This window comes from Apis florea, unplaced genomic scaffold (assembly GCF_048593485.1).
Source record: "Apis florea isolate Af1SG1 unplaced genomic scaffold, ASM4859348v1 contig_2495_pilon, whole genome shotgun sequence".
Lineage (NCBI taxonomy): Eukaryota > Metazoa > Arthropoda > Insecta > Hymenoptera > Apidae > Apis > Apis florea.
This window is the reverse complement of record NW_028256595.1, coordinates 1520712-1537471: the sequence shown is the minus strand read 5'-3', so window position 1 is coordinate 1537471 and position 16760 is coordinate 1520712. Positions and strand designations below refer to the sequence as shown.

General features: G+C 50.7%; 1 protein-coding gene across 1 annotated transcript in view; it reads left to right on the top strand.

Moving 5' to 3' along the window:
• InR-2 (insulin-like receptor-like) overlaps positions 1 to 16760 on the top strand; it is a 54745-nt gene that overhangs the window by 9117 nt on the left and 28868 nt on the right. Inside the window, exon 2 of the mRNA XM_086906661.1 lies at positions 12401 to 13548. Coding sequence (XP_086762787.1) covers positions 13020 to 13548 — 529 coding nt within the window. The 5' untranslated portion in view covers positions 12401 to 13019. The remainder of the gene's footprint in view (positions 1 to 12400; positions 13549 to 16760) is intronic.

Sequence of the window (16760 nt, the reverse complement as noted above, 5' to 3'; positions counted from 1 at the left end):
TCCTTTCTTTCTTTCTTTCTTTTCTTCTTCCTTCTTTCCCCCCAATCGTTCCTTTTACTCGTCGTCATTTATCGCTCGTTATATCTTCGAGGCGAAAAATGATCGGTCTCTTCGAAGTTCGCTCGGGATGAGTAAAAATTAAAAGGGTGGTGGACGGGACCTGTTGAAACGCGGCGCGGCCAAGCTAAACCGGTTTGCGATTCGATTAACGCGCTAATTACTCCGGGTAGGTACCCGGAGTGACGTTCCATTTCGGCTTCCCCCCTCCCGATTTTCCGATTTCCACGTAATTCCAACCGTTTGACCCCTGTGTTGCTTTCTATCGATCAAGGCCGCGCGTAACGCACACTCGCTCGCCCAGATTTTTCAAACCGAGATTCTGCTTTTCTAAGATCTCTAAGGTAACCGTAGATCGTGCCCGTGACCGTTTATCGAAACGCTTGCCCCGTCTCTTCTTCCCCCCCGTTCGACGGGTCCTCTCCTGGATGGGAGAGCGGGGGGGGGAGGGGATCCTTAACCGGATTTAATTGAAAAAAAAAGGAAAAAGAAGGAGAGGGAGGAGAGGGGACGAAAGCGGAGTGGACGGAAAAAACACGTACGATATTACGTTGTAAATGAGGGAAGCGGACGGGGGTGGTTGGGGCGAGGAGGAGGTTTCCAGATGGTAGCGTAGTAAGTCTCAGGCCTGTGGAGGAGAGGTAATAGGTGAGGAGCGTAGTAGACGAGCGTGGCGGGGATGGGTGCGAGGGTGGACGCTGCGGAGGGCGGAGCCCATCCTTTCCTTACTGCGCACTTTCTTACCCCTCCGCCGGTGTTCGTATTCAACCCTCGGCACAGTCGGCGTCCGCGGGTACACAGTTTGCTCGTACAAAAAGGTGGTGGCGCGTGCTGCTCTCCTCTCCCAGTGTCTCGTTCGTTCGTTCGTTACAACATCGGGCACAACATCGCGATCCTTTCCCTACTTCGGCAGGGAGGGGAGGCCCCGTCGCTTATATTCGACACGCACACAGTGCTCCCTCTCCACCTCCCACACCCCCGCGTGGTGTCCGTGTGGTAGCCACGAGGCGCAGCGTGACTTTGACGTGCGATCATCCCGCGATCATCCGCGCAAGGTGCGTCGACCCTTTATGCCACGAGGCAGCCGCCACCGACCGGATATCGGGACACCGACCCTCTTCGACGCGTCTTCGTTCCACCACCTTCTATCAATCTGCACGAGTGGTAGGGACAACAGTAGTAAGAAACAATTCTCCTTTTCTTCTTCTTTTTCTTTCCTTTCTAATCAATCTAATCAAAAGTGCGACGAGTCTTCTCCTCCTCTTCGAAGATTCGAGGCGAAAATAAGGGCACGGAGCGGAGCACGAGTTTCGAAGCGTGGCAGTGTTGTGATCCGCGTGGAGCGCCAACCAGCGGAAGGGATTCGCTCGCGCCCATTCCCTTCCTGCCCCGCCTAAACTTGGCGAAAACTAATTCCCCCGCCGTTTATTTACGATCGATACGCGATTAAAATCGCCTAGGATCCGTGTAACATTTTCCACTCGGTCGGCTTTCGGTTTAAATATCGCGCCCAACCGGATTATTATTCGATAATTCTCTCGATCCGAACGAGGATGGGGATCCAACGTTGACCGCACGCATGCCGACACGGAACCGCGTCCAATCCCTCGATGCATTTATTAATGCGTGTTGTTTGGAGGGTGGTTACGAGCTGCGATAGAGAGAGAAGGGGAGGGGAAGCTGTGCCGTTTCTCTCGGGTCGAGGGATGACGATGGGACGGGGATCGGGACGAGAATGTCGTCGGCGGGTGAGGACAAGGGTGAAGGGGGTCAATGCACGCGCGTCGAGGAGTGACTCGCACTCGAAACTCGAACCAGAACGAGAACAGGACCGAGAGAGGACAGCGGTAAACCGCTACGCTTCGTCTAGCGATTCTCATCGTGTCGTGATGCACCACACTCAGCTTCCAGATAATTGGATATTTGCCCTGTCCACCGACCTTTCTTACATCGTTTCTCTTGTTCTTTTTCCTTTTTTTTTTCTTTTTTCTTCATTATCGCGACCAATACGTCACCATCGACCATTCTCCAGCCAAGGAATAACTGGCATGATTGCGTAATTATCTTTATGCACCGTTGTCGTCGTTCATGCTCCACTCTCTATCCTTGGGCCGCGATAAACTGCGTCAATCGTTTCGAAGCGAATTTAGTTGGCGCCTGCTCGGGTCTGGACAAGTGGAATCAGAGGTCCGCTCGGTAATTGCGACTTCGATTAATCGCGATGCCTCATTTCATCGAGTTTATTTTCGTTCGACCCACGACGACGACGACGACGACGACTGTGCCGATTCTTCGAGATGCTCCCTCCGTTAGATCGACGGGTCTGGATATATTCGGCACGCGGTAGATATTTGCCCGCATAACGAATTCGAATATCGTGCCGATCGATTTTCGATCGTTCTAATTACCCGCGTTTGACCTTTCGCCGTTATTTCTGCCATCTCTCTTTGTCTCTCTCTCTCTCTTCGTACGAATATCGACCCCCCACAGGGGTCGCTATGGGATACGGCCCAAGGATTAAGCCGTGGATCGGTTGGCAACGATACAAAAGAAAATCGCGTAAACACGGAAAATCGTTTTGAATATCAGTCGATTTCCAAGCCGGATTAAATCCATTGTTCCCTGGAAACGATATATCCAATTACGCGCGATCGAGAGGAAGGAAGGAACTTATTTCCTTATTTCATGAATGCCCGTTGCAAAAGAAGAAAAAGAGGGGAAGAGAGAAGAGGAAAGGAAAAAAAAAAAAAAAAGGCAAGGAGGTTGGTTGTTGGATACACGGTGTTGAACACGACACGGAGGGAAATATATCGGAAGCGTGTAACGAGCGTACGAAGCATATCGGTAGTGCGCACTAAATCACCGCTGATTTCTCGAACGAACCGTAGATTATGCGCGGCGGTGCTCCATTTAGACGCGCGTATATCGCCTCCGCTTCTTCGAAACGCGTGGCAAGTCTACCGTACGTGCACCAAGTACCGAACGAGCGTTGCACGCTATGCTTCCTTGTATCGCGACAAAACACGGCCGAGGAAAACAGGGAGGTCTATTAATACACCGGCTTCTGTGTATGGAAAGGAATAGAAACCCTCTTCTCTCGACGAAATTCTTCTCGGAACGGCGGGGAGAGACGGCATGGGAACACTCTCGTTTCCAAGTTCGTGTAGTTACACTCGAATCGAGAGGAGAAGAAGAAGAAGAAAAGAGAGGAAGGAAGAAAGGTAACGAGCGGATGCTGGTAGTTTTGGAGAACTGTTTTTTAGAAATCGATGGGAATAACTCGGGCTCAATTAAACGCGCGTTACCGCAAATGAAGTGAATCGTGGTTGTTGTCTATCTCGATTTAAAAGTGGTTCCCTTCCACCTCTAGGGTAAGGGTATTTTCGATATCCATTCGTGCGCGGGACGTTAAACGAACAAGATTCGAGGAGAGATGTTTCGGTGCGCGTACGTCCATTCCAATTATCCGCGTGCGCGTGCCTCTGTCGTGTCCGTATGTGTGCCGCAGAGGTAATAGCTTTCGCGATCTCGCGTGCCCGTCTCTCGAGATTCATCCCGAGCACGATTCGCTCTCGAGATTTCGTATGCACGACAATCCGGAATATATTAATCTTACGAATAATCTCCCCCCCCACGAGTTTGATCTCGTATTCTCGCCTGTTCGATATTCGATTTACCAACCTCTCGATTTACCTTCTCTCTCTCTCTCTCTCTCTCTCATCAGCCCATTTTTAATCGTAACCCGTTTGTCAACGCAGGGATATGATTTAAAAGAGATTCTTTTCTTCTTCTTTCGATGAGGTTGAAGAACTCGATTTTCTCGTGGACGTCCGAATATAACATTCTTCGAAATTCATTCTTATCGCTTTTCACGGGAAATCTATCGTTGCGAAAATATCCAGCGCGATAACGTTTTACGCGATAACCTTGTACTTCGCCTTCGAAAACCATATATACATTTTCGATCGAAATACCATGGTAACTATGCCAGTAACCATAAGTTTCCCCGCCAATATATTTCCGGAAATTCCACGATTTCGACATTCCGATGGGTGTTTCCCCATTGTGCGTGTTTAAGAACAGCCCTATTATCCGGATATTGTTTCGCGTATTGCGCCGCTTTGACACGCGTCGATACGAAACGGACGCGATCCAGTCGATACGACGGGTTACGTAAGGCCGGCGACGTTGCGATTCCTTAATCCTCCCTTATTGGCATAAGCACGTGGCAAATGTCGAAACGCGTGGAATTCCTTTACGCTCGGTCATCGTGATCATTAGTACGTATACGGCGCGCCATCATCCTATTCGCGTTCCAAGTCGTTCCATTAACGAATCAACGATCGGGGAAAATGGGACGCGGCGGGGGGAAGGGGGATGTTTGGATCAGGTGCGCGCCGCGAGTGCTCCTTCGAGATGGATATTTCTCTCTGTATGTATATGTATATACACACTGTCAAACAATCGGTGCGGTCGAACGAATCGTCGGATAATGGGACGAAATGAGGCTCGTTAAAATACTTGGAAATACGTTTCTTTTCTTTTCGCGATATCTCGATGCACGGCAATGAAAAAGTTGTTTGATAAACGTGCGCTGCTTAATTCTTTCGGTTCGTTTTCGCACGAGGAGGAGAAGGAAGGAGGAGGAGGGGGGGGACGCGATTTAAAATAGGCGAATTTCAGGAGGGAGCGAAACCTCTTCGGCGTTAAACGGCTTTTTTCCATTCCAAACATCGTTTATCGGGGTCTGCACAGGTGCGACGAGGCCCACCGCCAACACGTTGCGCGTAATCGCGTTTAGAAAACGTATTCTAGGCGAACAATTGGGTTACAGAACGCGTTGGAGAGCGTTCGCGCTGGTTAGGCATGTGGCAATGTTTTGGTCGGCATCGATCGTCCACCCCCTACACTGCGGCGTAGTATCATACTTCCTTGCTTCTCCCGCCCGATGCCCTCTCCCACCACGCGCATAATCCACCCACGCCCTGGTTCACTCAGCCACCCTTACACGCCAGTGGCTCTCAATAGGCTCGCTTTCGCGCGAACCTATATCCATTACGCGTTACCGTATGATACAGTGTAACGAACGCGAAGCCACCTTCTCTCTCTCCTACACTCCTGCTCGCTCGCTTAAAATTCCTCGAAACCCTCGAACACAGGGGAATACGCGAACGAGCGTATATAAATAAATAAACCCGTACATATCCCGAAAGCGACAAATATATTCGAACACCGTTCGTCGATTTCTTGTAGAATTTCTAGGGGATAATTCTTGTTTTCGTAATCGAGCCGCGTTAAAGGCGGCGGAGAGCCTCGGCCAGGCTGTGGAATTTGCATCGCGGTCGCCGGAGCCGTATAAATTGCAATTAATTTATTCGTCTGTCTCGTCCGTGCGCGCGCCACGCGCTCGAGAAACGCGATGCGACGACGTTCGAATTCTTCCCGCAACGGAACACTGTTGTCAGCGGGCCGAAATTCGCCGAAACGAGGCGAGCGCCGACGAACGCGGCCGACCGTTGCCGAACCGCCGCTTCGTGTCGGCACGAGTTTGCACGATTTCAGTGGTTCTCACGTGGCTCGCGACGCGCCATTCCGCGCTACGGTGCCGCCACCGGCGCGGCATGGAAGTTCATTGAACGAGCGTGGACGCGGAATGGCGCGTTCACGGTCCGCGCGGATCCTCGAATCGAACGCAGCCGGGACAATCTCGTCTAATTTCGAGCCGTCGTCTCGAAATTTCGTCGCGGCCACGGCTTCCTTCCCCTAACGATATCGAAAATTACTCGACCTCGTTACGCTTTTTTCCCTCCCCCTCCCTCTCGCAAGGACATGCCGTAGTCGTAGTATGTATCGATCCTTCGACCGGGCTGGCCACGTTCGAAGGATTTCTTCTTTCGTTTCACCTCGTCGTGGATCGTCGATCTTATCTCGAGCCCTTGTGTCACGACCTTAATTTCCCACGATTTTTGACTCGAGCGATATTTCTCTCTCTCTCTCTCTCTCTCTCTCTCTCTCTCTCTCTCTCTCTCTCGAGCCGAAAGGGCAAAGGAGAAAATGTTACGGGATCCGCAAACGGTATCAGATCTTTTATCTCGAGACTCGATTCTTGAAAACAAAAAGAACAAAAAAAAAAAAAAAAATCGCTTTATGAAACAACTTATACAACCGCGTAGAAATGTAAAAAAAAAAAAAGGCAGGAAGGTAGAGAGAGGTTGAGCGCGGTAGATTTTCAGTCGTGGTTCATTGTTGATGCGGGCTCGCTTTGAAGGGAATTGGATAGGAGATTGGACGAGATAATGGAAGCTGGGCGGGCGCGAGGAATTCGTCGAAGGGAGGCAGCCGGGTTCGACGCGTGCATTCCTCTTCGCACGCGCACCTTCGTAGAGCGCGTAATTTTATTTGCACAATGATAGAGGTACCGGTTGTGTTTGTCGCCACTCGAGGCTAGCATTATATCTCATTACGCTCGCCTTTATCGCCCGTGGCTCTCTAGCTTTCAAAACAACCGCCGCTATAACCGACTCGTAATAAAAGTAGTATCTTTGCCGCGTAAGTTTCGAGAGAAGAAAAAGCGTCGTTGTCCGTAACCATTCCCCTCCCATTCCCCCTTCCCCGCCCGGAAAACAACGATAACGGCCACGAACACGGTTCAAACGAATTGGACAAGGTCCTTGCTTTCCCTCGAGTTCGTTAAATGTACTTTGTAGTCTGACCTACAAAGCGAATGAAAAAAAATTCGCTTTGTACGACGCACACACCACGTGAGCACACACGCGGCCTATTTTCTCTATGTAAATTTATTCAAGCGAGATAAAAAAGAAATCGGAAAACGGGCAGGGCTCTCGACGTTTCACGAACTTTTCGATCGCGTTTCGCCCTCATTTTTGATACAGCGCTAGCTGTATCGATCCGTATCTACGTGGTTTCTACATTTTTCCTCGAAGAAAAAAGAAGAGGAAAAAAATATCTATATATATATATATACACGTCAGGAAGGAAGAAAAACGAGCTCGAGGATCGGGAAAGATCGGCAGGAACGGAACAAATAGAGAACGAGGAACATGATCCGAGCGCGGCGGCTGCGTTCCAAGATAGAAGCGAGTGGCGTGCACGAACATCGAGACAAGTCTACAAGGAAAGCGGAACCAGACGAAACGAGACAAGTCTCGAAAAAAGGCATAGGCTATCGACACGCGACCAGAACGCGCCATTATGAATCAAGGTGCGACGGCGTGATCGTCTTTTGTCGTGGCAATATAGTGTGTAACTTCTCGAAAGTGCATTCATTACGACCGAGAGTCGTTCGCGACTGTCCTCATCGGCGATTGGTCAAAGGTTCGACTCGTTCGAATCGAGGGAAGGGAGGGGTGGACTGTGCGAGTCGATACACGAAAGAAGAATTTCGTGGAATGGAAGGAAGGAAGGAAGGAAGGATCGAGGAAGAGAGTCGAACAAAGTTGAACAAAGTCATCCGGGACGAAGAAAAAGTATCGACCGTCTTTCCTCTCTCATTCAGTTGGTCCGTGACGTGATCGCCGTGCGCGAATAGCCAGCAAGCCAACCACGCACCGAGCCGAGTTCGAAAAAGACGCCATAGGAGCCGATACGACGCAGTAGCGCTCGAAAGAAAGAGCCACTGTGGCCCGAGACTAATTCCATGGTGACCCTTTCCTTCCTTCTCTTCTACGCTATCGCTCCTTCTCCTCCTCCTCCTCTTTCTCTTTCTTCTTCGTCTTCCCCTCCTCCTCCTCCTCCTCCTTCCTTTCGTTTCCTTTTGCGTCTACGATTCGGTACGAGCCATCGTGTTTTCGGTACGTTGAACCGATACCCTAGGCGACTTCTATTTTTACGAAATACCGACCGTTGAAGTTTACGACTTTAAATTCACGCGAGTTTCAGTGGCGCGCAAATTACATTCTAAACCCGGTATAAATTCCTGACTTCCCCACGAGTTCTAAATTTCGAAACGTATATAATACGAAGGGTACTAAAACAGGTCTGAAAATTCGCAAGTAAGTCCTGATCTTTCGTGGCAGCATAGGCGCAAGCCTCGGTCTTTCGTTCGCGAAGCGGCTGACAGGTGATATGCGAGTGACAAAGCGAGAGAGAGAGAGAGAGATAGCGAGAGAGAGAGAGAGAGAGAGAGAGAGGTAGGGTGAACGGCGGGTGCAAGAGAGGGAGCGATAAACGGGAGGTCGGACGGTCGGTCGGTGTCGACGGACCGGCAAACGCGAACACAAACACTTCATAGTAGAACGTAGCCGCGTAGTGAATGAAGCCTGCGGCCTACTGCCTCCCCCTTTCAGTTCGTGCATCCCTCGTGCCCTCGCCTCGACCCTCTCCCACCACTCCATTCCCCGCCGTTTCGTCGCTCAGTCGATCGCCTTCCCTTTCCCCTTTAGCCACGCTTCCCCCACCGCTCGGCTCGCCGTGTGTACGTGTGCACGTACACGCGCTCTCTTCTCCCCCCATCCCAGCGCATCGCCGCGGCCAACAATGTAGCAACGTACGTGTATCCATCTTCCTTCGTTTCACTGGATGCACCGGCTACACGCGGCACGCAGCCACCGGTATACGTGTATAATATATATATATATATATATATATATACACACCGGTATTATACGCGAGACAGCTGCTGCGTCGCGACGCACGGATCGGCCGGACGACGAATCAAAAGCGCGGCAGATCGTCCGTTTCCGGCACGGCTAATCCGATCGAAACGGTTTTCCAACCGACGACAAGTATGTAATCGCTACGCCAAGGGTGGTCTGTCTCTATTCCAAGCGGCGAATTTATTTTCTTCTTTTTTTTTTCCCTTTCCTCTTTTTGAAACAATTTTCTCAACAAGATATTCTCTTGGAACAATTCTCTTTCCGCTTCGTGGCGTTCGCGGAGTTTGGGTCATTTGTTTCGGCTCGAATTTCGAAACCGTTCGCGATCAAATATATGTTACTCGGATTAACGCGATACGCGATTGGCGGGTGTGGACAAATAGCGGTAGGCGGACGCGACGGATCGACGCGTATGACGGATGACGTCATGTATCCCTTTTCTATTCGCATCCCGTGCGAATATTTCAACTTTTGTCGTCGCGCTGTCAACGGAAAACGCAATTGCGAACAACCGTCTCGGAATTTCAATTGGGCACATAGTAGCACATTCTACCCTTTTGTACCGTGTTTTTTGCCGAGGGGTAAAACGACTATCGTCTTAGGCCGATCCGTGGGATTGCATAGGCCGTGTTTCCACGCCGTGACGGGTTTCGTAATTATGCGTACACCTTATGCGATCACCGACCCCTTTCGCAGCCCATCGAGATACGAGTTGTACTCGCTCCACGTTTCCCAAAAGATCCTCAACCCTCTACATTTTCCCACGCGATCGGATGTCGTAGAACGATCGATAATAGTGAACAAGGTAGAAACGCGTTTTCGAACACAATCGAGTTGTTTTCTAGGTCTTTGAGCTTCTCGGGTCGAACCACTCGTCGTAGAACATTGTTGGCTCTTTCCTCGCTCCCTTTTTCTTTTCTTTTCTTTTCTTTTCTTTTCTTTTCTTTTCTTCTCTCTCTCTCTCTCTCTCTCTCTTCGTTTTCTACCTCGCGTTTCGTCCAAGTATCTCGAACTGTTCTGTCAAACCTCTCTCGTTCTCAAAGTCTCTTTATTACGTATTCTTGACGGTCTTCTACGCGAAGTCGATCGGCCATTTTTTCCCCCTCCCCGTCGAGTTTACAGAAATTCTTACAGAGATTCGTACACGATCCAGTTTCCAGCCGACTTTTTAACTCTTCGCGATTGGCTCGCTCGCTCGGCGTGTTTACGTAAAACGGGGTTGCGAGCGAGTCGGATAGTCGGACGTTTTAAATGCCGATCGGGTTTTCAACTCGGTCGTAGCTCGTGACTAATTGCCAACTCGTGTGCGGCTTTCTCATCATCGATGCCCGCATTATCCTCTCTCCCTCTCCTTCTTTCGATCGAGGCGACCTTTCGAAATAAACGGACGATCCTTCCCATCGGATACATCGGTGGTCGCCTGTATTTTCAACGTTGTGGTCACACACTGTGTGTAATTTTGTTGCCGCGCGGAGAGAAATACGAATCTCATAAAGATCCGGTAAAGACGGGAGACGACGACCGCTGGGATCGAAACGATCGGTATAAACTTGCGTCGAAATGCATTAACGTCCAGCCAGAAATGGGCTTTGCCGCGGCGTTGACCTTACGTTCCCCGAGCTTATGATTCCTTTCCCCCTCCCCTCCCTCCCGTTCGTTTCCTCGATCATCGAGGCGAGCCTCGAGGGAATCAATTTTCGAACGATCGATCGATCGAGTCGAAAGATCGTGATCCGGTGGAGGGAGAGGAGATTCAATCGAGCGGATCACTCGCGTACGAGGGCGCGTGCTACCGCGTATGCGGCCCGGCTGACCCCCCTCGTACACAATAAATCAATTATCGCTCGTTAGCGGGAAAAATGTACCTTCGATCGAATCACGTTACTTAACCCGTGGTGTCATGGTAACCAGAACGGTGTTTTGCGCGCCCCTCCGCACGATCCTTCTTCCAATCGTTCTTTCTTCCAATCCTGTTCAACGGGCGTGAACGTTCTTTCTTCGTATCATCTTGGTTGGACCTGGTTCGTTGCGACGGAGAACGACTTGAACGTACGAGAACCGATTAACCGATGTCTAATTTGCGGGGAATACGGCTACCGTTCGTTCCGCACGATCGGCCCGATTATCCGGGATCGTGAGAAGCGTCGGTGAACGGACCACATTCCATCCGGATCGAGGTATACGTGTCTCGAAGAAAAAGGTTGTCGCGATGATCCACGTTTGCGCATAAAAGGGAGGAGGAGGAGGGACGACATCGACTGCCGCCCATCCTTCGTTTTCCTTTCGTTTGAGGGAGAGGGAGAGGTGGATGAACCCCGCCGATTATTAATTTGTCCAGTCTCTTTGGGGAACGGTCAAAGAGCGGGCGACACGAGGCGAAAACAGAGCGACGATTTCACGGTCGAATGGAATTAATATTAGATACTGTCTCGTCCAGTTATAAAGCGTGGAACGAACGAACGAACGAACGAACTCGAGGGAGTTTTTCGCCCGTATCCATATATAATCCGGACATCGTATGCGAACATCGAATGCTTCCTCGATTGAACACGCGCGTGGTGGAGCCGTTGATCGGGCGGTGACGTGTACAAAGCCGATCGCGGAAACGAGTTTCATGGAAACCCGATGGCCTGGATTCGTGGATCCCGATGAATGACGACGACGAGCGCGACGACGATGATGATGATGACGCGATTATCCAAGTATGCCCCCCCCCCCTCCCTCTATTCTTAGAAACCGACGTGGCCGGCCAACTCCGCTTAAGTATTCCGCTCGGAGCATGCGTGTGCCTCTCTCGTTTCTGTGCTAACGATGCCCGTTTCGAGCTATCCGGTAATTGAATTTCAAACCGACAACACCGAGCCGCCGTTGTAAAAGTAAAAGTAAAGTAGGTTTTCCGGCGAGCGAGCGAGCGAGCGAGCGAGAACCGAATCCACTTTATTTTCCCCTCCCTTCCAAGAAGAAATTTTCTCCCGGAGGAGGAAAGGGAGGAGGAAAGCGGCGATGAAAAGCGACGGAGAATTTCGCAAACAAACGTATTCCCGGACGATGATGCTCTTCTCTCCTCGCGAATATTACGACACGCGCGTTTACGGAGGAGGGGCCCTTCTCGCGCACTTTTCCAATTTTAACCGGATTTATAGCCCCCGGGATCCTTCGATCTCGACGCATCCGCGTTCTCCGTGACTCATCGTCGGGGATAGGTTTACGACGAGAGAGAGAGAGAGAGAGAGAATTTTTCTTACTTTCTCTGAATCTAAATTATTCCCAAACACCTCGAACAATTTCCGCCGAGAGTCGTTTTTCCCGAAAGCTGGCTGCTGCGAACAGCCGCCCTTTCAGCTTCCTTCAATCTCCCTTCCGCGATCGAAGGTTAGAAGGGGAATTTCTCTCTCGGTGAACACCGAGGCGAGGTGGTACCTTGGAAAACATTCGTTGGAAACGATCGGGGATGGATGGATAAGAATCGAGGAGGAGGAGGAGGAATTGTTGTTCGCGGACGCTGGTCGTAAACGCGCGAAGAGCATGCGTTAACGAGGCCGATTAAATCGCGCGCAGCCTCCGCTGTTAAATATCGACGCTATTCCCCGTAAAATTCATGGGAACATTTATTTCCTCGTGTATTTACATTGCGCGCCAACTACACCGCCGGTTTTCGCTTTAACGTCATCTCCACGCTCTCGGCGGGCGCTTTTCGAAAAATAATTCTCGTAATTCTCTGATTTCAGGATTATTATTGTTATTATCGATGGTGGCAAGATCGAGAAGAGGGAAGCGTGTATTTGGGATGATTCGTGCACAAGGAGGGAATAATCGAGTATAAATCACGGATTCGTACGGAGAGAAAGAGAGAGATTCGCGGTTCGGCTGTCATCGAGTTCGACTCGAAAGACGCGATCGATGGCGGGATTGAGCCGGGAGAGCCATCGGTGTCGTTTCCTCGCCGCCAGGAGAGACTGATATTCGGCTCATTCTCGAGGATTGGGCTCGAACAAATAGTACAACACCGCGGGAAGAGATGCCTCTTCTACCACCAGCCACGCTCCAAGGTTACGTCTCCGACCGGTCCTGAGTCTAGTCGATCTTCCTCGAATCTTCGTCCACCGCCTCTTTTGAGTCTTCTTCCTCTTCTTCCTCCTCCTCCTCCTCCTCCTCCTCTTCCTCTTCCTCTTCTTGCTCTTCTATTCGAGGAGAGGACACAGGTCGAGAAGACGAGAAGAACCACCGGAAGACTGGATCGAGGAAGATGCACGACCACGAGACGACCAGGATGAGAGACGTTCGGATGTGAGCAGAGGGAAATATCTGGGATTATCCGAGGGACAAAGGCGGAGAAATTGGCGGTGCATGAGAGAAAGGCAAGGCATGGAGCCGTCAACGTGGTGCACGCGCAGGCTCGGTGGTAGCGTAGCGACGTCCGCGACGATCGCCGTGAAACCTCGCACCACGACCTCCTCCCGACCTCTCTCGAGCGACGCTCCACTCGATCGTCCATCCACCCAAATCGACCCTTCCTCGCAGCACCACGACCACGGCCCGTCGCTCTGCGACCTCTGCGAACGGCTTCGCGGCTCGGATCCTCGGTGGACGGTGGAGGAGGGCCCCGATCGGATGACGAGACGCGGCGGCCAGCGATCGAGCCGCGCTTCCTCCGCAAGGATATCGACGGATCCGACGTGCGGGCAACGGTCCAAGCCCGACCCATCCTCGGCCAGCTACGTCTCCAGCGTGGTACGGTGGACCTGCTCGAAGGCGAGGTCGCCTCGCCAGACGTTAACCTGCTGGACCATTTTGTTCCTATTGGTACTCGCGTTCTCCGCTTCCGCGGACCTGCAAAAGGCAACGTCCAGAGAACGTTTCTCCAAAGAAGAGGGAGGTGAGTCGATCGATTATACGTAGACGATAGTTTCCTTCATCTCGAAATTATTCGATCGGGTTCGATCAATTGGCCAAAAGAAGGTCGGCTTGCATGCGTATTTCATTGCTTGGGAGGAAAGCACTTGGCGCTTTTCTTTTTTCCGAGTAGTCGGAAAGGGTCGTATGCATTGTTTCGAGTCCGGTTGAAAATATTGACCGCATCTTCTTGACTCGGCGAGAAGCAGCGAGGCATCGATCGAACGAATGCAAATATTAATTAATTGCCGGCTAAATTGCAACGAATCGGATTCCGCGTTGATTTTTCCGCGTCGTCGATGATACCCCTCCCCCCCCTCGAGTTATCGAAAGGCAATTTCGCATTTTTGACCCCGGCTCGATACACACCTCGCCCCTGTTGCTCGGTGAAAAATTACTCGTTCTTCCTTCTCCCTCTCCATCCCTCCCTCCCTCTCTCGCGATCGTTACTACGAATCGAGCAAGCGGCTCGTCGAGTGGAAAGCGGGCGCGGGGGTGGGGAATGGCCATTAAACTCATTAGACCGGTCCGTAGTGGATGAATCTTTGACCAACTTTTGCATTTTCATCGTAGACGAACACGGGTAGTAATCGACGCGCGATCGAATGAATATTTCCGTCGGGGATGCGACGATTTATCTCTTCTTTTTGTCAAGAATTTCGCCAATTTCCCTCCGTGTAATCGCCGCTCGAAACCAGTGTAAATTACCTTTGCGAGCCAGCTCGGGAAAATGAGGATGCCCCTCGGTGATACAAACTTGTTCGACGAACAAAGGAGCTCGTCCTTTTTAAATATAATACGCGGGATACTCTCTTTAATACCCTCTTCAATTTACGGATTGTCACATCTCTGGATTATCGACCTTTATCGCACACGCGCCCGTAACGGGATTCGTAATATTTTAATTCTCCCCTTTTGCCGCGAAATTTAAAAATAACTCGCGTTCGATGAAAATTAGCTCGAATCGATGCATATGTACATATATCTTCCTTGTTGGACGATGGAAGGGTGGACGTTTAAATGGAACAGTTAGCGTTAAGTTAGGGGAAAAGTTTGGAGAATCGGGAGGAGAGGAGGCCCGCGCTCTCCGTAATTCGGGGGAATCACGCGCAACGTTGAGTGGCAGAGACAGAGGAGCGAATCGAGTGTCGGGTGGCGGCAAATGGGCTGGAAATATTTAACCCGACGCCTCCACGCCTCTTTCCGTCTCGTTGAATTAGCGAAGAGAGAGAGAGAGAGAGAGAGAGAGAGAGAGCAGGTGAAAAGGAAAAGGTGGCGCGGTTTTGGGAAGAGATTTATGCAAATTTTTCTTCCGAACCGTGAAACGGTTAAACTCTTTTCCTGCGAGGAGATGTCTGTCCTCGAACGGCTCGGGCTGCGGTCGACCTTCGACGCGAGCAAAACTTGAAACGCGACGATCGTAAAACTTTGTCTCCTTCTCCTCCTCTTCTCCATTCCCTCGATTCGAGAAATGACGACTCGACTCGCCGCTTCGCTTATAATCGCCACCCTCTCGTTTCGTTCGTTTCGCTTCCCCTCCTCTCGTTTTATCGAGCAGGCGACGTCGTGGTCGAACATCGAGGCGAAGACGTCGAGCGAGGAAGAAACGGGAACTATCGGTTGGTTAAACAGGATGTTATCTCTGCAAGTATCCGATCGGAGGGGAGGAGGCCGAGATGATGCAAATTGCTCGGCCGATTTGCATCTCGTCGATCCTCTCCACCGTGTATCATTATACACACACACACACACATATATCGATTTCCACCGATTCGGAAGTCTTGTTTATCCAACGATACATCGATACACACAAGAAAGGAGAGGAGACAGGAGCCGAACGATTAACGATGAAAATCGATACCACCGATTGGAAAAAAGGTGGAGAGTAACGGAAGAGAGGCGATCGTGGTAAAAAGGTGGTTTCTCTCGAAACGATGTCGAGATAAAATCTCGAAGCGGGTAAAATAGCCTTGAATTGGCAGGGAGCCTTCCCTCCCCCCATCGGCGAATTCTAGGCTTGCAGCGCGCGAAATTCGTCACGCGATACTTGGATGAAGGATGGAGAGAAGAGGAGGAGGAGGAGGGAGAGCGTGAAACGAAGCGAGAAGGAGAAAACCGCGGCGAAGCGCGGAAAGTCGTAAAGGCCGAGCCCTCGTGAAACGACGACGACGACGACCACGACGATGACGACGACGACGACGACGAGGAGGAGGAGGAGGAGGACGCCGCCGCCTGTAACCCGTATTTCACAGGGCCGGGGCCAACTTTGTTTCGAGCTGAAACCGTATAACGAAACGAACGATCGGCCGATTCTTTCGCCGCCCCGTCCCTCATACGGCCGAATTATGCAAATGGCCACGGCTCGTATAACCACGATGCCATTCCCGAACGCGATCCCGCCACACAGATAATATCGGACCATTCTTTGTATTTCTGATCCTCTCCCCCCTCCTAACCTTCCCTTTCTCTATCTGTTCTAACGAGAAAGGATCGCTTGCGTGCGAGTAGCGGAGCAACTCGATCGTCGGTCGCGATAAAATTATCAATTTGATTTGGACGCGAATTAAAATAAGAGGAGAGAAGGAATAATTAGAAAAAAAAAAAAATAATTACAGAAATATTATTTTAATTCGATCCTTATCTCTTCGATGCGTTTTATATATATATTTTTTCCCTTTTCTCTCTTCTTCTTTTTAATTCGCATTACGCGTAACGTAATAAAACTCGACAACCGTGAAAAACGAATCCCCTTCTCTCTCTCTCTTTCTCTCTCTCTCTCTCTCTCGTCGAGGACCTCGATCGAAATCTTCTTCTTCTTCTTCTTCTTCTTCTTCTTCTCGAGGAGGAGAACAGGTGGCTGGCGATTCGATTCGCGCCTTCCCTCTCCCCCAATTTCTCTCTCTCTCTCTCTCTCTCTCGAAATATCGTTCCTTCCCAGTGGATCGTTTAATCGGTCACAGGTCGGTAATCCGATCGCTTATACGCGATCCCTCGTTACCAGGGCGTGCTCTTTCCCTCCCCTCCGTTCTCGCGATTAATCAAGAATTATTCGCGAAGATCGGACGGACGATCACCGCGAAGGAGATCACACCGAAAGGGCAGGTTTCCTCCGCAGGAGGAGGAGAGGGAGGGAGAGATTGCTAATTGGCAACCGCACGCGCAGGAAGCACGCGGTACGCCCCGAGAAAATCAAAT